The sequence below is a fragment of the Canis lupus genome, chromosome 8 (genome assembly GCF_011100685.1).
Source record: "Canis lupus familiaris isolate Mischka breed German Shepherd chromosome 8, alternate assembly UU_Cfam_GSD_1.0, whole genome shotgun sequence".
Lineage (NCBI taxonomy): Eukaryota > Metazoa > Chordata > Mammalia > Carnivora > Canidae > Canis > Canis lupus.
The window spans coordinates 69,049,666-69,069,857 of NC_049229.1; the positions used below are offsets into that span (position 1 = coordinate 69,049,666).

The 20,192-nt window shown below is 50.1% G+C and overlaps 2 protein-coding genes across 13 annotated transcripts in view; one reads left to right on the forward strand and one right to left on the reverse strand.

Moving 5' to 3' along the window:
* Positions 1 to 3,942, reverse strand: part of WARS1 (tryptophanyl-tRNA synthetase 1) — a 34,189-nt gene extending 30,247 nt beyond the window's left edge. For 5 of the 6 annotated variants that reach the window (XR_005363785.1, XM_038545724.1, XM_038545728.1 and 2 more), the window contains exons 1-2: positions 3,793 to 3,942; positions 2,869 to 3,056 (exon numbers count right to left, since the gene is read on the reverse strand). The gene's annotated coding sequence lies outside the window, so the exon portion shown is untranslated. Of the gene's footprint in view, positions 1 to 2,868; positions 3,057 to 3,455; positions 3,477 to 3,792 lie in introns of those variants that run through there. The other variant, XM_038545725.1, reaches the window with a different exon arrangement.
* WDR25 (WD repeat domain 25) overlaps positions 3,806 to 20,192 on the forward strand; it is a 142,980-nt gene continuing 126,593 nt past the window's right edge. Inside the window, exons 1-4 of one of the 7 annotated variants that reach the window (XM_038545717.1) lie at positions 3,806 to 4,034; positions 4,180 to 4,380; positions 4,916 to 5,087; positions 7,576 to 8,418. In XM_038545717.1, coding sequence (XP_038401645.1) covers positions 3,937 to 4,034; positions 4,180 to 4,380; positions 4,916 to 5,087; positions 7,576 to 8,418 — 1,314 coding nt within the window. In that variant the 5' untranslated portion in view covers positions 3,806 to 3,936. Of the gene's footprint in view, positions 4,035 to 4,179; positions 4,385 to 4,915; positions 5,088 to 7,575; positions 8,419 to 20,192 lie in introns of those variants that run through there. The other 6 variants (XM_038545718.1, XM_038545719.1, XM_038545720.1 and 3 more) reach the window with 6 other exon arrangements.

Below are 20,192 nucleotides of genomic sequence, written 5' to 3' on the forward strand. Positions count from 1 at the left end.
TACTCTATATAAATCAATGACAGCATAATACTGAAACTAGGATAGGACAGAAACCAGTTTCTTTTCTCTCCTTACTGAGAATCACCTCAATTCCCAGAAAGGGAAGTTGGATAAAATACCTCCTTCAGAAAACAAAGCTAACAGTTTAGGGAAGCCTGCAAGAAGGAATGCGGAAGAGACTCTGACTACCCCAGGAGAGAACCATTCAGGCTCGTATCAAATTACAATCTAAGGGATGAAATGTACTTCTAGCCACAAACAATCAAACATCCTGTCCAGCTACTTTACACAAGATCTCAGATTTGTCCAAACTTCAAAGTTGGATGGCATAGTTAACTCTGTGTTAGTCGATGATAGGTGATGGGGGAGTTAGAGCAGTCCCCTGAGGTTCCACCTGCCAAAGCCCTCCTAAATCACGTGTTCTCTCAGAATTCTCAGAATGTGATACTCTCCTCTGCCTACGCTGCAGGTTATCTCACTAATTCAGACCTCAGCTCTTCTCTGCAGCCTTTCCTGACTCCTGCGTCTCCGGTGATCCCCAAGCACTGTCAACTTGATTAGGGCCCTCGCACAGCATTTAGTTATTCACGTCTTCTCCACTCGACAGGGAAATCAAGCACTGGGTTTTTACTCTTTTGTGTACTGCTAATGCCTGGTACACAGCAGTTTATCAACGTTCACTGCATTAATCAATCTCAGAAGTCACCCAGTTCAACATTCCTCCTAAGATTTATATCCTCTCACGTTATCTTTGTAAGTGCTTGTTCCAGTTTAAGGTAGATTTACATGTGGACTTCAAAACAAACCACCTTAGTTTTAGCACCTTGCCACTCTGCTGAGCCTGCTGGATTTGGAAAGGGCCAGGTTGACCCATGGCGCCTTCTCCAGGTCTCACAGCCCTAGTCTGGTTTCTTCAGCCACTGCTAACTGTGCCTACCACCCAGGTCGTTCTCTTTGGGATTGCCTTGGGTTTAATCCCTGTTCTTCCAAAAGTGTGGTATCTGGCATACAAGGCAACGGGTGACAGTAGTAAGGTTCTGACGTCAGCAAGTAGGACCAGAAGTATTACTCTTAAAAATTCCTACGGAAAGTACCAGGTAAATAACAGGTGTGTCCTGGACAGACCATCTCCCCCTGCAATGGAGCAGATAACGTAGAGGATCCACTAGATGAACGCGATCCAAACTTAGGGACCATGCTGTAGGGAAAAATATGCCTTTCCGTAGCAGAATTCTGTTTGAGAAGGAGCACATGGGAACTAGACCTGATGAGGAACAGAAGATAAGGTCTCCCTGCTCTCAGGACATGAGGCAAACACTGCCTGGGAACCACCCACATGATAAATCGTGTGTGTGTGTGTGTGTGTGTGTGTGTGCGTGTGACGCAACCTCTTTAGAGACAGGAGAATAGCACAGACTCTTGGTTTACACACCCAACCCCCCCCCCCTCCGCCCTGCAACGCGCACCCTCCTTTTCCCTCACATCTAGTCCACATGCTCTTTTCTTTGTCAACTTTTCAAATGAAATTTACTTCAGAGGTTTTTAACCCAGAGTTCAGCATGTCTGAAATGACACTGACAGTTTGCATACACACTGGTATGTGTGCCCATGGTTCTAAGCAGAACATGCAGGTTACTTTATCAAAGGGGTCTGGGATGCCAAAAGTCTATGGACGACTGTCTTAGTGTTTACTGCATAAAGTGCAAATAGAGCTTTGAATCTTTCTTAAAGAGAGTTGTATCATCTATTTAACAGAGTAAAATCTAAAACAAAGACAACAGAGCTATAATCTGTGGAATCACCCATCATCTCCTTTGAAGTAAGCATGAAGTAGAAAGAGCAGACCTGAATAGTCCGTGGCAGGTCACAGTGCACCTTTAAAGAGAAAGCTAAAAGACTCTTAACAATTAACTCACAGTTCCCCTTTTCAAAGAACCTGAATCTTGTGCTCAAAATGAGCGAGGTACCATTTCAAAATGAAAGGTACCATTGTTCTCGAGAAGCAGAACAGGCGCTTGAAGAAACTGGGTAGTTTCGGGATGGGGAACAGAAAGAATTACAGAACCGTTTAACAGAACATGACGATGACTTGGGCCGTCCTGAGATCATCTCACAGACCAGACTACACTGGTCTACAATTTGGGGACAGGGAGCATGAACACAGCCGGGAAGAGCAGCTGGCTCTGTAGTTTCTGGGTGCCCGGAACACCACCAAGACGTGGGATACCGTCCTTTACTGCCGGGCCCCAGGGCGCCGCTGACAATGGCTCTGCACCTGCCAAGTTCCCAGGGGACAAGAAAGCGACTTGTGTCGGGCCAGGACTTCTCTGAATGCTTCGAGCCTGGGGACAGGTCATGCCCACCTTTCCTTTGTTAAACTCCCAGAAGCAAGGCAATTTTTTCCCCTTTGGGTAATAAAACGCATGTTACCTTAAAAGCCAAAGGCGATGTGAATTCCCACCAAGCCAGGCCTGAGATGCTCTTGCATACGACCACGGAAGAGGGGTAGTATGTTAGGATGCTGAGCATGTCAGGAGGCCTCGTCAGTGACAACTGTGAGAGCCAGCATCAACGTGCTGCAGGTGCAGCCATCAGCCCCAACAGGCAACTGCTCTGCTTGCCCACTCCCTCCACTGCCCCCTCCTCCCAGGTGGGGGAGGCTCTGAATCACCTAGACTTTACTTGGGTCATCTTGCTGAAATACAACACACAACACCCCGATTCTGAGAGACAACCCCTCGCCCCTCGCCCGTCTGTCCGTACGTCCGCCGTCCAGGAACCACGATTTCCATTCCAGCGCTTTGGTAAGAGGCTGGTAAAAAAAAAACACCAAGTAGCTGGATGCCTGGGGAAGATCCGGATACATACCCAGGATGTGCAGGACGCGGCAGAGGCGGCCACTGGTCTCGCCGGGCAGCTGGGAGCCAGAGTCTGCCCCGAGGGGGGAAGCCAGAGGTCTTTTATAGTCTTCCCCTGTTTCTTTCGGTTTCTTTTTTTAAAAAAGGCTCTTCTTTTTTGTTTCTTCTTTTTTTCTTCCTGTTTACCCCACTCTCCAGCTGTTGGCACGTAGGGATTTTTTATAAATTACTCAGTTTCTCAGAAACACTTGAGACTCTTGACCAACCTCCTCGCTGAGACGGTCCAATCAGAGGTGGGTGGGGTGGGTGGGGTGGCCGGGTGCAGGCCGAGCCGAGCCGTGGGCCGGCCATTGCATCAGCCACCCCATACCCCGGGCTGGCCCGCACATAACCTCCCCACCCTCTTCCCGTTCCCCACCCACCCTCGGCACCAGCGGGACTAACTGTTTACGTGCAGCCGTGGGAGGCCGCAGAAATCCCCGCGGCTGCTCACCGAGGCAGCGCAATGCGCATTGGTGGGAGGAGCGCGAGCTCCGGCCCGGCCCGACCTAGCTCTGGGCCCTGCCTCGGGTCAAGCCCTGGGGCGAGGGCTGTTACCTCTCTGCCTCGTCCTCCTCGGGCGCCTCGTCTGTGAAATGGGCACACGGGAGCCGCCTGGCTTTGCCCCCGAGGGCAGCGAGCGCGACGGCAGAGGCCGAGCCCCCGGCACCCGGCCCACGCTCCTGCCCGGGGTGGGGGGGTCTCGCCCTGGGGGGGAGGGGCGGGGGCGGGGGACGGGGCGCCACCGCGGAGCCAGACCCCGGCGGGCAGCGAGCCGGGCTCTGAGCAGGATACTCCGGGCCGTCGCCTGCAGGCTGCGGCAGGGCCCGGTCAGCCGGCGCCACCCCGGCCTCCCTCCCGCCCTCCCCCCCCCCCACCCCATCCCCTCACTTACCGGCCCAGCCGGGCCCTTCAGCGCCGCGGGCTCAGCCACCGGCGGCCTCCTGGGCGTCCCTGGAAACGCCGTCCGGCCGGAACGACTTCCGGCCGTGCTGCCCCACCATTGGCTGTTCGCGCGGGGGCGGAGCGGAGGCCGCGGATGATTGGTTGGCGGGTCCGGCACCAGCGGAACGCAACTGGGTTGCGGAGTGCAGGCCGGACGACCTGCGGGAGGACCGAGCGCTTCCGGTGCGTGCGGTGAGCGGCGGGCCCGGGGGCGGGAGGGGGTTGGGAGCGGGCGGCGGCGGCGGCGGCGGCGGGGGCGGCGGGGGCGGCGGCCGGAGCGCCCCGCGGCCCTCAGCGCGGGCCTCCTGACCCTCCCTCGCCGGTCCCTTGGCGGCAGCTGCCTTCCGGACGCGCCGAGCTCGGGGCCCGCCCTACCTCCGGCTCTTGACAGCTCGGCTAACTTCTATTCATCCTTCAAAACCCATCGCGGGTCGTCTGCCTGGTTGCCTTCCTCCTCAGTCTGTGGCCTCCGGCGCCGGATCCGTGTTTTGTGTTTAATCTGTGCGCACACCAGACCCAGTCTAAGGCTTGGCCCCGAGTAGGTAATGAGGACGTGTTCGCCGAAGGAGGGTGTCCTCCCTCTTTTACTGTCTCCGTGCCCCACCCCCACCCCCACCCCCACCCCCCGCAGCTGCAGCCCACGAATATTCCCGGACCCCGGGTGGGGGTGGGGGGGTGTCAGCGAGTGAACCGAGCACGACAGGCGCTGCCCTCGAGGAGCCGACCCGGCGCTGCTGGGTCCCCGGCTTCCTCCCGCGGATCCCCGCCCCCACCTCGAAATTTTTTCCTCTTTTCCCGCCCATGTGCCTTCGCAGACACAAAAGGCAGCAACCACTTCGCTCGAAAGTTTTCCGTTGTTGCCAGTGCGTCTCCCTGGCCTCCGTTTTTGCCTGTCCCCCCCTCCCCCCCAGAGTCACCCCCTGGGCCTCCCTGCATCCTCCCTCCAGCCCCCTTTGATGCTCTTCCTTGCCTCTGGTGTCGGGCCCACCTCGGCCACCCACCCGAGATGGAGCTGCAACCCCCAAGCCCGCAGGCGCCGCCTCTACGCTCTTCTGTTCTGCCTTTCTCCTTAGGATCTCTTACTGCCTGGGACCCTGCATCTCGCTGGATTGTGGTCGGCCTCTGCCACTGCCACCCGAGCATGGTGAGCGCGGGCCGCCCTTCGCTGTGTGTCTGCCGTGGGGCCTCACCAGTGGCCTCTGCGCCATCGGTCCTGGGTACACGAGCCAAACGTTCACGAAGCAGGTAGTATCCAGAGCCTCGGCATCCGCCCTCCTGCATTCATTCTGCCCTTGCTGCCTTGCCTAGCTAGGAAGTGGGCTCATGGGCCCCAATCCCACCACTCTCTGATGTACCGTGGACGTCTTTCTTTCTTTTTAAAATTTTCTTGTTTTTTTCTTTCTAAGATTTTATTCATTTATTCATGAAAGACACAGAGAGAGAGAGAGAGAGAGAGAGAGGCAGAGACACAGGCAGAGGGAGAAGCAGGCTCCATGCACCGGGAGCCCGACGTGGGATTCGATCCCGGGTCTCCAGGATCGCGCCCTGGGCCAAAGGCAGGCGCTAAACCGCTGCGCCACCAGGGATCCCCCCAGCTTCTCATCCTTAAGAGGACACCTGTCCTATTGGATTAGGACCCACCCTCATGACCTCATTTCAATTTTTAAAAAATATTTTATTTATTTATTCATGAAAGACACACACAGAGAGGCAGAGATGCAGGCAGAGGGAGAAGCAGGCTCCATGCAGGGAGCCCCATGTGGGACCCCATCCCGGGTCTCCAGGATCAGGCCCTGGGCCGAAGGCAGACACTCAACCACTGAGCCATCCAGATGTCTTTCTTTCTTTCTTTCTTTTTTTTTTTTTAAGGTTTATTTTATTATGTTAGAGGGAGTGGGGGAGAGAGAGAGAGAGAGAGAGCTTGCTCGAGAAAGGAGGGACAGAGGGAGAGGAACTCAAGTCGACTCTGTGCTGAACACAGAGCCTGACTCAAGGCTTGATCTCACAACTCTGAGATCAGGACCTGAGCCAAAATCAAGAGTTGGACGCTTAGCTGATTGAGCCACCCAGGCAGGCACCATCGGTCTCTCTTCTGAGTCAACCACTGCAGACAACGAGGTGGGTGGGAATCCATCATGTGGCTGAGGACTCACATCCTGGCAGTGGGAACCTAGTGGGTTCCCTGCGACAGGGAGGAATGGTATGTGGTGGTGTGTGGTGCTGTCTACAGGAGTTGAGACAGGTGAGATGTCTGATCAGGACCAGGCTAAGTGTTTAGAGAATAGAAATGCCAAGTTGTTTGCAGAGTGCAGATGGCTTTGTGTATGGAAGGTGTTACCTGCCCAGATTAGGCTGCAGGATGGAGGGGGGGGTGGAATTTTGGAGGAGGTAGACTATATTTGTTGAATGATGATGTAATGTGTTGGACAGTGGAGCCCTTCAGGTGATGGGAACCCTTTGGGGGAGAGGTGTGGGTGGGGCGAAGTGGTTGGATGCCAGGAAATGTGAGGGAGACCTGGGTGATAGGCTGAGTGGCTTAACAGGGGACCCAGAGGGAGTCTGGCGCTGACCTGACCCCACATGCCTGCAGGAGGAGGGGCGCAGTGTGGTACCTAAGGTAGGGCCTCATCTGGGGCAGCTCAGCAGTTGGTGCTGCTCCTTCACGCCCTCTGCTGTCCTGGATGTGCTGGGCATCCTTGTCCTGATTGTACTTCCTTTTAAAAGCACAGAATTGAACTCCAGACTGAAGGGCTTCTTTCCAGAAACTAGTTGGCAGCAATTTATCGTGTATGGTGGTTCAGAATTTCAGGAAGGATTTTTTAGAAAAGGAAATACACTGCTGTGTGAGTGTGTGTTTGGAGTGAAGCTGGCAAATTTGGACCAAACCCTTCAGAAACTGGGGGGGCTGAGGCCTTGAACACGTGGTTTTGTGTTGTGGGTCTATCTCACCACTGGCTTATCGGTGAGGTGGGAGTATCTGGGCAGGGGGTGAAGGAGGCACTGGGGCCCACGGGGAGGGTGAAGATCAGGGTGACGTGCTTCTCCCACTTGATGGGTTTTGGACATCTTTCCATTTTAGTATTTTCAGACCTACTCTCAAAGACCCAAGTTGCCCTTCCATAAGGCATCTTTAAAATCCTGAATCTTTCTGTCCAGGCATCCATTCTCCATTTTGTCAGGTCTTCTTTTTATGTCTTTCAATAAAGTTTTGGTTTTCTTCCTGTAGGCTTTTGCTGATTTTTTTTTCATTTTCCCCAGATAGCCTGTAGTTTTTACTTAAAAAAATAAAATCTTCTAATTATGCCTGGTGTATAGAAAAGCCCTCATTTTTTTTTTTAAGATTTTATTTATTTATTCATGAGAGATACAGAGAGAGAGGCAGAGACACAAGACACACACAAGCAAGACACAAGAGACAAGAGACACAAGACAAGCAAGACACAAGAGACACAAGCAGAGGGAGAAGCAGGCTCCGTGCAGGGAGCCTGATGCAAGACTCGATCCCTGGACCCTGGGATTATCCCTGGAGCCCAGGATCACGACCTGAGCCAAAGGCAGATGCTCAACGACTGAGCCACCTAGGTGTCCCAAGCTCTCATTTTTTAGTATGTTTATTTTTAGAGTTTTCCAATTGTGGATTTGCTGGGTGGTATGTTTTCTTTTAATTAAGTGTGGTGGTAAATATTCTTCTGTGCGTATTTTCTGACACTTGACTTTGTTTGGTCTCAGATAGTTTGTCCTCAAAGGATATCAAGAAACTGTGTCTTCAATGGCTTCATTGGTGGCTTATGATGACTCGGAGTCAGAGGCTGAGACTGAGCCCGTGGGAAATTTTAATGCTGCCAGCCAGATGAAAGACACCTCTGATGTGGTCAAGCCTCCTGGGCAGGATTTTGCATCAGAAGCCCCAGGTGTGACGGAAGGGGCAGTACTGTCCACAAAGCATGGTTCTGGTGCAGATCCAGCTGGCCATCGTCTCCCACTGGTCCGGCTCTGGAGAAGTGACCCAGGATCTTGTCCCAGCCAGAGGCTACAGTGGCCCAGGACGGAGCCTGACGTCACCTTCCCCACAGGCAAGCCTCCTCCACCTTCCCTGTGGACCAGCCAGACTCCAGCTGGCCATGTGCCCCTGGCAGCTGCCCACTTTAGGCGGATGAAACTCTCCTGGGGAACTTATGACTCCCCTGAACCATCCTTCTGTGTCCAAACCAAGTCTGAAACCCCAGGTAAACATGGCAACTCTCTTCAGAAGAAAAGGTGTGAGGACTGTATCGTGCCCTATACGCCAAAAAGACTAAGACAGTCACAGGCACTAAGCACAGAAACTGGGAAGGGCAGAGATGTGGAGGTGCAGGGTCCGTCTGCAGGGCGTGCTCCGGCTCCTCTCTCTATGGCCCCCAGAGTGTCTGAGTTTATTCAGCCCTATTTGGACAGTCAGTATAAAGAAACCACCATTCCCAGGAAAGTGCTCTTCCACCTGAGAAGTCACAGGGGCCCCGTCAACAGCATACAGTGGTGTCCGGTTTTTGCTAAGAGCCACATGCTTCTCTCAGTGTCTATGGATAAAACCTTCAAGGTAAGACTTGAGCGATACTGCTTCTTCAGGGACTTTTAGAAGTAAATTGCCGGGGTGTTTTGCCTTTCACAGCAGTGAGGTAGGGGGGCCGAACGTTTCTGTGTGGGAACTTCTGCAATTCTCTCTGCTGCGTTCAGGAGTGGGTCCTCAGTGGCCCACCCTGGACTGTTGGTCCGCTCTGTCCCCTCCCCCTGATGCTGCCTGGCTTAGGCCACCTGAGGATGCTAGCCTTTACTCCTTGTGGGAGCATGGAGGATGTGCAGACACACTGGAACCGTTGAAGATGAGGTTGCTGAGTGAGGACAGTCAGAGGGAGAGGAAAGCCTGGGACAAGTCCTGGGTCCCTGTGAAGCTTGGGGAATGTGGAGCTGTGGCAGCTCTGTGCTGGGCACTGTGTCGGATGCCAGGGGAGCTGAGGTAGATAGACCTGGCCCCTGGCTGCAGGGTGTGCAGTATGGTGGGGGCCATGGGCCAGTGGAGAGGCTCTCACAACCCTGGGCTTAGGAGTGTGAGGACCAGACTCCCAGAGGGACACAAGTGCTCCATGAACCCCCCAGGAGGGCTTGGTGAAGGCTTCCAGGAGGAGGGGAAGGTTCACTTGGTGAAGGTCGTGAGATAGAGCATAAGGATGTTCTTGGTTGTAAGCCTGAGAAGTCCTGAGGGACCTGTTGGGGAGCGAGGGGCCAGACCAAGGATAGCTGTGGATGCCCTGCCGAGGACTTCCGGTTCATACAGACTCCGTTTTTCATTGTTACTTAAGAGCTACTGAAATCCTGCTGACCTGCTGTAAGCAATCCCCACTCATACAGGGATTTAGCATAGCAGTGTTGCACCTCCTGTAACCTGTCTCCAGTGCCTCTGGGCTCTACTCTGTCTCTAGCAAGCACCTCAGCACCTAGCAAGTCATCTATACGTTGTAGGTGCCAAGTAAATGCACACTGAACCAAAGCTTCCTGGAAAGAAAATGGCTTTGGAGTTGAAGGGACGGGCCTTCGGCTCCAGCTTTGCTGTGGAGCAGCTGGTTAGCTGGCCCCACTCCAAGTCTGGCGTCTCATCTGTAAAGGGCATCGTCATACTTGCGTCATGTGGTCACGTAAGAAAAACGCCTACAGATCTCGGGCACAGAGCTAGGTGCCCCACAGGTACTCCGTAAATGTCGGCTTCCTCCCTCTCTTTTCCTCACAGTTCTGGAACCATCCTGCACAGGACGTTGTATTTGCAAGTTATGTTTTGAGCTTTTTTCTTAGGAGGCATTTTTTCTGAAATGAAGAAAGGAAGCCTAAGTGCAGTGAAGGCTTTGAAATGAGCTGAACCAATGGGTGTCATTTTTAAGTGGCCCATTTGGGAGTCCTGAATCAACCTGTCTGTGTTCTCTTCTGGCAAGGCTAATAGAGCTGTGCAGGGACAGTGCCCTGTTCTGCCGTTAGTGCGGCGCTTCGGTGCTATTCCTGTGAGGGTGGGGGCTCTGGTCTGCTCTGGAGACTTCTGGTGTCCCTGGTGTGCATTGTAACATGCTTGGTTCAATCCCACAGTGCTGGGGCTTCTCAGCGCTCCTTCCTGAGACTCTGTGCCCACAGAGGGCCGAGGGGACTTGTCCTTTGGTAAGGAGAGCATCTGGAGGGCTTTTGGCGTGGGCCTTTGTGGGGCCTGTGTGGTGCTAGGCCGCGTCTGGCTGGCCCTGGATGTAGGCTGGAGTTAGAGTGATCTGGGCCTCAGGGTCTCACTCCATTCCCAACAGTTTTGTGACCCTGGGCAAGACACAACCTCTCAGATTCTGTTTCCTCCTTGATGAAACAAGCTTATGAGACCTATGGTTGGTCCTTCTGAGGTGAGACAAATGCCCAGGTGTGTGTGTCTGAAGCACCCAGGATAATCCTAGGCACATGTTCAAGGTTTGTGGAGGGTAGTGTGGTTACAGGTGGATCACCTGAGGGGCATGGGAAGTCCCTTTCTCGGACCCTGGAGGGAGTGAGCCATCTGGTAGGCTGGAGAAGGTAGTCTTGTGAGGAGGTCTCGAAGGACCGGCCAGTTGCTGTCGGGGAGATAGGTGGAGGGACCTAGGGCGGCAGGTACACCTTAGTGGATGCCTGCTGTCTGCTTGCCCACCCGCGGGGCTGTAGCTCCTATGGTGAGGGGCAGGTGTGGAGCCCTGTGGGGACTGGTTTGCACCTGGCATCAGTGAGGTACCCTGTGGGGCCTGCTTGGATCACCTTTGCCCCAAGAAGTTTAGGTTTCCTGAGCAGATGTATACTACTCTAGTATAGTTCTTAAACAGAATGCGTCTGAGGAAAGCCATTGATTTCGGGTGTTGGGTTTGTTCTGTCGTGTAGTGTGTGTTTGTAGAGTAGATGAGTGTGCTAGGTGCTCTGCACCGGGGGTGCCTGGAGGTCCCCATGGAGAGGACCCTGGATCAGCCAACTAGCTGTGACGCCTTGTGTCCAGAAGGGGGCACAGTTGGCTCAGCTTGGAAAGCTACTCAGGCAGAGTGACTGCGTAGGAAAGCCTTGCCTGGGGTGATTCAGTGAGACCTGGGTCCTGGGCTGTTTGTGGCAGAACTGCCCTCAGTGGGGCTGGTGCTGTGCCCCCCTTCCCGGGGAGGTGGTATGTGTGCTGCAGGAGATGTGGGCGCTGGCTCCTTGCTTGGCCTGGCACCTGCAGGGAGCCCTGCCCACTGCACTGCCCGTCCCTCATGGCGAGGCTGCAGGGGTGGCATTGGATGTGGTCCAGGGACAGGGTGCAGCTGCCATCGTGCTGCTGGGGCCACTGTCTCCTGACCTCCTTGTTCCTGTGGGGTCTTGAAAAACCAGGGCTTTTATAAGCCATACATGCAAATGGTTGGGCCAGGATCCTCACTGCTTTAAGATATTTGACGGTTTTCAGTGACAGAGTTATTTGGCAAATTGATTTTGAGCAACTTTTCAGCGTAAAGAATGGCGGGGGCTGGCGGGGGCTGGAGGAGCCAGGATAGGAAAACCAATTGGGAACTGGGTGGGGGCAGGGCTGGGAACCCTGGAGGGAAGTCCTGGCTGACTCCTCAGTTTTCCTGGGGCCTCAGGTTCATGTGTAGCCAGGTGTGCAGCTGGCAGCCCCAGGCAGGATGGTGTTCTCCCCCCACCCCGAGGTCTGAGAGTGGGTGGCACGGTAGATCTTGGGGGCCTATGAGGTGGGCGGGGGAATGGGAGACATGTGGATGATGAACCTGGAGAGTATGGGGCTGCGGGCACGGGCAGGAGTCTAGGCTCCCTGCAGCCCCCGCCTGGATGGAGAGCAGGCGGTGGGTGCAGTGGGGAAAGATTTAGAAGAGGTGGGTGTGACAGGGCCCCTCCCCCACCCCTGACTCTGTGCTCCCTTCTAGGGTGCCTTTCTCCTTGTCTTTTGGTTAAAGTCTTCCAGAGTGCCTTCTTGAGCCCACTGCATCCGGAAGGAGAGAAGAGCCTGGGTGCTGGGGTCACAGCCCTTACTTAGTTCATATCCTTCCTCTGCCACTTACTGGCTGTGTGATCTCAGGCAAGTTATTTCCCTGAACCTCAGCCATTGTATGTAAAGTGGAGACAACTGTGCGTTGCCTTGGTGGGTTTTTCTGAAGAATAAGCAGTGTTATATGTGACCTCTCTGGTGCCTGGCACAGGGTAGGCACTTGCTGTGTGCTTATGGTTTTGCTCTCCGCGGGGGTCTTCTCCCTTCCTTACTATATAGTGACATCTCATTCTGCCTGTGTGACTGTGAACTGTATCTGCTACATCTTCTAGATTTTAAGTGTCTTGAGCATGGAAACTGTGCCAGGTCCATTTTTATGTTTTTCGAAGCACCTGGCACAAAGTTTTGTATGCTAAATGATCAGTAAAGATTAAAACGGTTTTTTTTTTTTTTGGATTTTATTTACAGCCTTTGGGAAAGGATCATCTCTTAAGTGCATAGATCTTATTTGCCAGTAGGGGGCACAGTAAGACTTAATATAGGCTCACTCAAGCTTCTAGAATGTGAAAGAATCCTTGATTCAAGGTAACATTTACTGAAATATGATTTCTTTTCTGATCAAGAGAAAAACAACACAATCCATCTGATTAATCTAAAGAGCGTGGAGTGCCAGTTCCTTCATCTCTTTAAAACGTAGCTTTGGAATTCATAAATTTCAATTGGGCATATTACAGCGGAAAGATACTTATTTTAATATGTTCTAAATGTTCTATGAGCTGTAAAATATGCTTATATTAGTTTTGAAAAATTTACAGCTGGAGAAATTAAGTAAAATAAAACAATGACTCATAACTCTGCACCGATGCTCTGTTTTCTTTCCTGATGATCCCTTCCTGCTCCTGTATAGCACACATCTGTTTCTCACAGTTGTAATCCCAGTACGGATACCCTTTTATCTACTCTTTTCATTTCTCTGTGTCCTCATTTAGCTCAACACGTTTGAATACCCACTGCACGTAAATTAAAGGTAGAAGTCAGACTTTGAAGCTCTTGGACAAAGTACAGATGTGGCCTGCCTCAACCAAATGCGGGCAGCCCTCACCTTTGGCCCTGTGTGCAGAGCCCTCTGCTAGGCACCAGACATATTCTCACAGGCATATGACATGTTTCCTGCTTCTAGGGGACGCCCGTCCGTGCGTCAGAACCCAGAGTTCTGAAACAGAAGGGTATCAAATGTATGAATTAAGTGTTGTTCATTTGTTTTACAAAATGGTTTGCTTTAGGAATTCTTTCAATAACAGACTTCCCTACGACACTTAAAAGAAAAAAAAAACTTTTCATTTTTTTATCAGGAACGTAATAAAAACTTATTGTGAAAAACTTTGAAAATGCAGAGAGCACGAAGAAATCATTGCTAATCCTAATCCTGAGTCGGTGAGTCACTGACGCCGCCGGGGGCCTTTCCTGGTCTGGACCCCCGCATTCCTGTGTGCTCACAGAGTTAGGCTCACCACAGAGTACGTGCAGTTTTGATTTTGCTCCCCTCTCCCCTCCCATCTTTTGTGCTGTTTATAAGGGGCGCTTTTCTATCTTATTAAAAACTTTCTCCAAACGTATTGTTTTTTGAAGATTTTATTTATTTATTTGTGAGAGTCACAGAGAGAGGCAGAGACATAGGTAGAGGGAGAAACAGGCTCCCCATGGGGAGCCCAATGCGGGACTCCATCCTGGGACCCCGGGATCACGCCCTGAGCCAAAGGCAAACGCTCAACCACTGAGCCACCCAGGTGTCCCCCAAATGTATTTTCATGTCTGTTTCAAATTCAAGACTTTGCTTTGTCATTTACGTGTTGTTTCCTATTGTTATTTACTTTTGTTTTTGAAATGGCGAGTACTTCAGTGAAATGGCTATAAATAAACGTCTTTTCTGCTGCCTTAGTGTAGGTAAGATGGGCTTTGATACACACTTGGGCTTGAGCTATAGGCTTTGTGTCTGGTGAGTGGAACCTGAATAAATGGGCAAAGCTTCAGTGCAATCGTTGCATGAGACCCTTGGGTTTCTGTTCTGTATCTGTTGCTTGGTAGGTATGTGACTTTGGGAAAATCACCTTGCCTCTCTGATTCCCCAGTTTTCTCATTGGTAAAATGGGTATAATGGCTGCCTTGGAGGGTTGTTGCTATGTAGAAGAAATGGGAAGATGCGTCGCAGTGTCTAGCATATGGGAGGGGCTGCAGAAACATCAGGAGGGGCTCCTGATTCCTCTGTTCTTTTATTGATTAAACAATTGGAAAAAAGATGAGTCACCCAGGACGCTCCAACTTAATGTAACTCTTGTTTTTGTGAATCTTTTAATAGTCTGTCTACAGATACGTGTTTTTCCAAGGGTTCAATGTCAGTACTCCTGAGATAGATACTTTTAAAATTCAAAAAGTTTTTGGGTTTGTACCAAACAGTTTACCTCAGGCCCCCTTTTGATGTACTGCACGTTTATTAGGAAGGCATGTACTGTGGGGTTCAGTCTGTGTCTCTAAACTGATCATGTTTAAAATGTGTTAGAAGAATATAAATTGGACAGCAGTTTGCCAGCTCTGAGTGTTTTATGTCTGGGCCCCTGGCAGTGTGGGGAGGAGCTATTTCATACCTGAAGAGGCCCAGGAAAGTTAGTCTGGGGCAGGGAAGAGGTGCTTACCTAGGGTGGCACAGGTTCAGATGGGTCTCATCCCCTTTCCCATGTTGTGTGTGAAGGAAAGGATTTTTTTCTGGATGCTGAAGACCCAGATTGGGGATCTCATTGTGCTGCTTGCCTGCTCTGTGGCCTCTGGCACAGAGTACTGGTACAGAGTATCATTGAGAGGCTGGAGAGAGCTCACCATCCCTGAGGGCTTACCACCTACTAGGAATGGTTCCAAACATTCCAGCTCCACTTCGTGACAGGCCTGTCGGGCAGGGGCTGGTCTTACTCCCACTTTACAGATAAGGAAGCTGAGGCACAGAGAGGTTAAGGGATTTGTCACACAGCTACGAAACTGTAGAAGCAAGATGTGAAGCTGTCAGACCACAGAGCAAACAGAGCTAAAAGACTCACTCTGCTCTTCTGCCTTGGAGGATAAAGGATGGAAAAGCATATCCCCTCAACCCAAGTGGTGCCCGGGCGCTGTCCCAGCCTCAAAGTCTTGTGGTTCTGTTAAGGGACATAAGAGATGATTTCCATAGTGGTTTAGATTTGCATTTTTATGTATTACAGGATCCCGTTGATTTATCATTGTTAGCGTATCTGATTATATTAGGGTATCTTAGACGTGCTTTGTAGAAAGTAATATATCTCAGATTCAAAGACAAGGAATTTATGGATTCAAGTGCCAGAGTGAAGGTTTATTTCAGTTTTGAAAGAATTATTCTTGATGGATTTTACAAAATGAGATTGAGAAATGATTTGATGTGTAGAGTGAGGAGTCGTGGAGCATTATGCAGATGATTGGCAATTTATTCCAAGCACGAGGCAAATCTATTGGAAATGAGAGCTGCACAGCTGAGGAGGAGGGTAGGGTTGTGGTGGTGGGCGTTTGGTATTTGGGGAGTGAATGATTAACAGTGCACCGAGGGTAATTAGGTGAAGGCCAGGAGAGACTAGGTGGTGTTTGTGCCTGTGTACAGTGATCATTTGGGCCCATCTTGGTTTTACAGAAGCCCAGAGAGGGAAAGACACTTGCCTGAGGGCACACAGTGAAGTCAGGTGGTGATGTGAAGCTGGGATCTTGTGTAGGAAGTGTCAGGATGTGTCCCTCTCTGGACCCTGTGTTTGCTTGTCTCCCTTCCCACCTTGTATGTATTTTTGTTTCAGAGAAAGTTCAGGGTCATCTTAGTTGTCCCAGGGGTGGGAGTGAGGGCTTCAGGCCTACCAACAGCAGGGTAGGTGAGCCTCTGGGGATTGCTGTGAGATCCTGAGCTGGAACCTTCTTTTCGTGGGAAGTGAAGCTTTTTTTTTGACACTCCTCTCCTCCGTATGAAAGCTGCAACGTTTCTGAGGCCAACAAATGAGACATTTCCCACTTTCCGTTTGGTTGCCAGAAGGGCCTTGCAAGCTTTCGCCTTGCAGAAAAAACCTTGGGTTGAAGGAGGAATAAGAAAAGTGTGGCGGAACCCAAGCTGTGTTTTCTGCATTTTGAAAACTTCATTCCGTTGAACTTTAGCAGTTCAGTATCCCCAGGGCAGGGCCGTGTGCTTGCCAGATGCTGACGGAGAAAACAGTGCTGTGTGAAGGTGCAGACTCTGTCCTCAGGGAACCAGCCTCATCCAGGCTCATCCCGTGTCATTAAGGGAAGAATAGAGCAATTTGGGAAAATGCTTTTAATGTAATTGAAAAATGCAGATTGCAAAATTGGCACGGTTAGGAGTTGAGACAGTCTAGTAAATTATTTCTTGCTGCTTTTAAAACTTGGACACGGAAGACTCTTAAAGACATTCATTTACTGCCCAGCGATGGCTTTGTCTTACTCCTTAAAAAAAAAAAAATTAGTTGCTTTAGATTTAACTTAGTTTTATCATAAAAGTAGTAAGATATTTGTGAAAAAATACCAAAAAAGGGTAGAAATTAAAAATAAAACCGTAGATCTCCACTCAAGCATAACAACTGTGAATGTTTTGTAAGCAGCTTTTGCTTTCAGTATTTTTTCCCATGAGTATCAACTGGTTTTAATTATACTCTAGGTACTTTGTTTTTGTAAGCAGCATTTAAAAATTTTGTGATGGTTATCTTCCCCCAAGACTGCTTTTACTCCTTAAAAGAAGGGGTGCGTAAGTCAGTCCAACTTTGTCACGTTTTCTTGCAGCTTCTGCTGTCTCTACTCAGGCATCTCCTATAAGCCCAGGCCCCCGTGTGTGAGGCGGGGCAGTGGGGCATGGTGCGGAGGAGAGGGCTTCAGGGGACGGTCAGAAGTGCATTTGAGGGAGGCCAATGTGGTATTAGCCCAGGACCCCGGGAACTCTCGCACCTCAACCCCCTCACAAAGCACCGTGAACCCAGGCTGAAACGCAGGAGAACCAGATGGCAGTAGAAACTTAGCAACAAAGTGGCCCTAGCTGGGGGTCCTGGAGCTGCTTCCAGGCCAGTCTTCCCTCGCTAGGGGCCAGTCTTCCCTCACTAGGGATGAGGCATCAGGCACCACATCCCTTCTCATGGAAGAGGGGCCACAGGGAGATGGGTGGTACCCTTGGGGAAGGTTCCCTGGCAAGGGCTTTACTTGGGGACTCAGATTAGTTGGCTGGTCTGGGTGTTCCTGGACAGAGCTTCTGATTTTCTTTCTAGTTCTCTCTTTGCCTTTCTATTTTGTTTTTCTGGGAAATTTCCTCCACCTTACCTTTCAGTCCTTTTTTTTTTTTTTTTTTTTTTTTGTATTTCTGCTACCATATACTTAAAGGTTTTCTTTCTTTCTTTCTTTTTTTTTTTACTGAAGTATAACTTATATTCAGAAAAGTGTTCTATTCTGATCTATCATATTTTTACATTCCAAGAGCTGCTGCTTGTTTTCTGAATGTTCCTTTTTTAAAGAATATGTCATTTTTTATTGCATATTTACAGGGTCTTTTCTTAGCTCTTGGAGTTCTTTGAAAGTTTTCCTGTGTTTTGGAAAATGTTCCTGCCCCTTGTCACCTCCTTTTATCTTTTTGTTTTGGTGTCTGCGTTTCACGTGAGGAGACGCTGTAGTGCTCATTCCCATTCAGGGAGGAGGCCCGGGGAAAGCCAATCTGGCCAGTGTGTGTGAGGGTGTGCGAGTGAGTGTGTGAGTGTGTGCGCGGATGGAGCCTGTCAGAAGGGAGGTTGCCACAGGGTGGTGAGGCAGCCAGCCAGCATCTAGGGGCAGGACCCCCCCACGTGAACCTCCCTAGGTGTTTTGGGTAGCCTGGTCAGTTTCCGAGACAGGACTCTTCACCCTGGATGCCTGAGTTGGGGGATCTGAGCAGGGGAGAGGGCTGGGGTTTCCTTTGGAGTGTGCAGACGTCATTCTATCACGTCCTCCAGCTGCTTTTTCCACTCTCATCTGCACAGATCTACTTTGTTCTTTTTAGCGCCTACAGTGGCCTTCCGTTTATGACAGTACACCATCAGTTATTTGTAAACATGACTGTGTCTTCTTCCCCTTGACAGGGGTAGAATTATTAACTTTCTAAAACATTTGCTAATTGAGCGGCATCTTATTTGAGAACCAAATGAATTCATTTGTGCGCAGCTTCTTTAGAACCAGGCTGGCACCTTGTTAACGCTCAATAAGTGTTCGTGGGTCTTGTCCATCAGTCTTCTGCCATTTTAGCATTTCTCTTATCCAGCAATTTACATACTAACAATATTGACCTGTCGTCATATCTCCCCCCTCCCCTACCGTATGTTGTTTGACTTTGAGTTTTGGCATTTCATTATTACTATTTTTTTAACAGAGGAAACTTGACATTTTTTTTGTGGTCAAGTCTATGGACCTTTCCCTTTGTAATTGTCCTGTGGCCTTAGAGCATGGCATGTCCTCCCCCATCTCAAGATCTGATAAATAGTCACCTATATTTGACCTTCATCTAGCAGTGATTAGCTTGAGCCAGTTTCAATTCTCATCATCTCTTCCAGGCTTTCTGTGGGTCCGGGGCAGGCTGTGCCCGCCGTGATGAATGTGTGCTTGGTGCCAGGGATCGATTGGTATATTAAGGAGCAGCCCTGCTTCGTGACGCTCCCCCACACTGATGCTGGCTACTAATGATTTAAAATGACCTTCTTCCCATCCAGCTTATTCCGCAGGGCACGGGTGCACCACGGCTGCCCCAACCTTTTCTCAAAAATGAAATGTTGTTTTTGACCATAAAAGAAATACATGTACGCTATGGAAAAAGCAGGAAGGTATAAAGAAAAAAATTGCCCATTATCTCTGCACCCAGAGGCAATGACTGTAGACTTTTGTTGTATTTCCATCCAGTCTTTGAAAATAAAAGGCGACATAGTTGAGTTCCAACTATCCATGTAATTTTAAACCCTGCCCCCCTCCTCCCCGACTGCAGCAGCAGGGTTTGAATGCTGTGACTCATTGCTGTGGTTTTCAGTGTGGTCTGTGAGCCCCTGGGGTCCTCGAGATCCTTTCCTGGGGTCTGGTGGGTGAAAATTGTTTTCATAATAGTACCTAGAAGTTATTTGCCTTTTTCACTCTCATTCTCTCGTGAGCTACATGGAGTTTTCCAGAGGCAACGGGATGTGTGCTGTTACAATAGATTAAGTACAGAAGCAGCTCTGCGAGCCCAGCTGTCTCTATTAAGCCAGCCGTTAAGGAGCTGGCAAAAATGTAAACAGTGCCTTCTCACCGATTTTTTTGTCTTGGAAAATATATTTTTCCTAAGAGATGTTATTTATGTTGACATATAATGAGCTTATTACTGATACTTTTGCATAAATTAATATTTTTATGTGTTCTCAATTTTAATTTCAAATATGCTAAATATGGATTGATAATAACCCACATAACCAGCAGCGTTTTGGTGTCCTCACTAACTTTAGAGAGTGTAAAAGGGTCCCACCAAAAGGTCTGGGTAGCACGGTTTGATTTATGTCTGTAATTTCATTTTAGCGGGTTGTATGTATGGGTAATAATGGTGTCATCCTGCGGCCCTGGCAGAGGTGCATAGATTCAGCCCTGGCTGCGTCACCCCCTCCTCCTGCTTGGTTAGATTTCCAAACGGTGTGACCAAAACATGATCCCAGAGGGTCCCAGTCCCCCTGGGCCCCCTTGCCCCTTCTCTCTGCCCTCCCTTCTGCCAGTTGTGAAGGTGATTTAACATTACAAAATAATGGGACAAAAACCTCCCAATTCCAGCATACACCTCAATTACGATTATCCTTTCAACACCCTCCCATCAATTTCTGGTCCATATGGGCTTGTGTTTTTCACAGAGTGCGCATACAGTTTTGCAGCCTGCTTCTCCCACTTAACATTCTCTCCCAGCCTCTCCTGCCGCAGCGCCACCAGCCGCCTCTGCGTCTTTGGAGGGCCGTCAATTTGTGCTGGTTCCATGATGCTCTATCGAGTTGATTAACTGTAATTTACTTAGCCGTCCTTGGACACTTAGGTGGTTTCTAATTTTTGCTATTATAGATAATGCTGAAGTGGTTATCTTCATGCATGAAATCCTTTTCTGTTGGATTATTTCTTTCGGATTGATTCCCAGAAGTGGGACTGCTGGGTCAAAGGCTTGTACATTTTCATGGGTCCAGATACGTCTCCCGTCAGATTGCTTTCCAAAAGGATTATACCAATTTGCACTGCCACTGCAAAGCCTGTGTAATAACCAACTATTTTGCTTAACTATCATGCCTAGAATTTTCCCT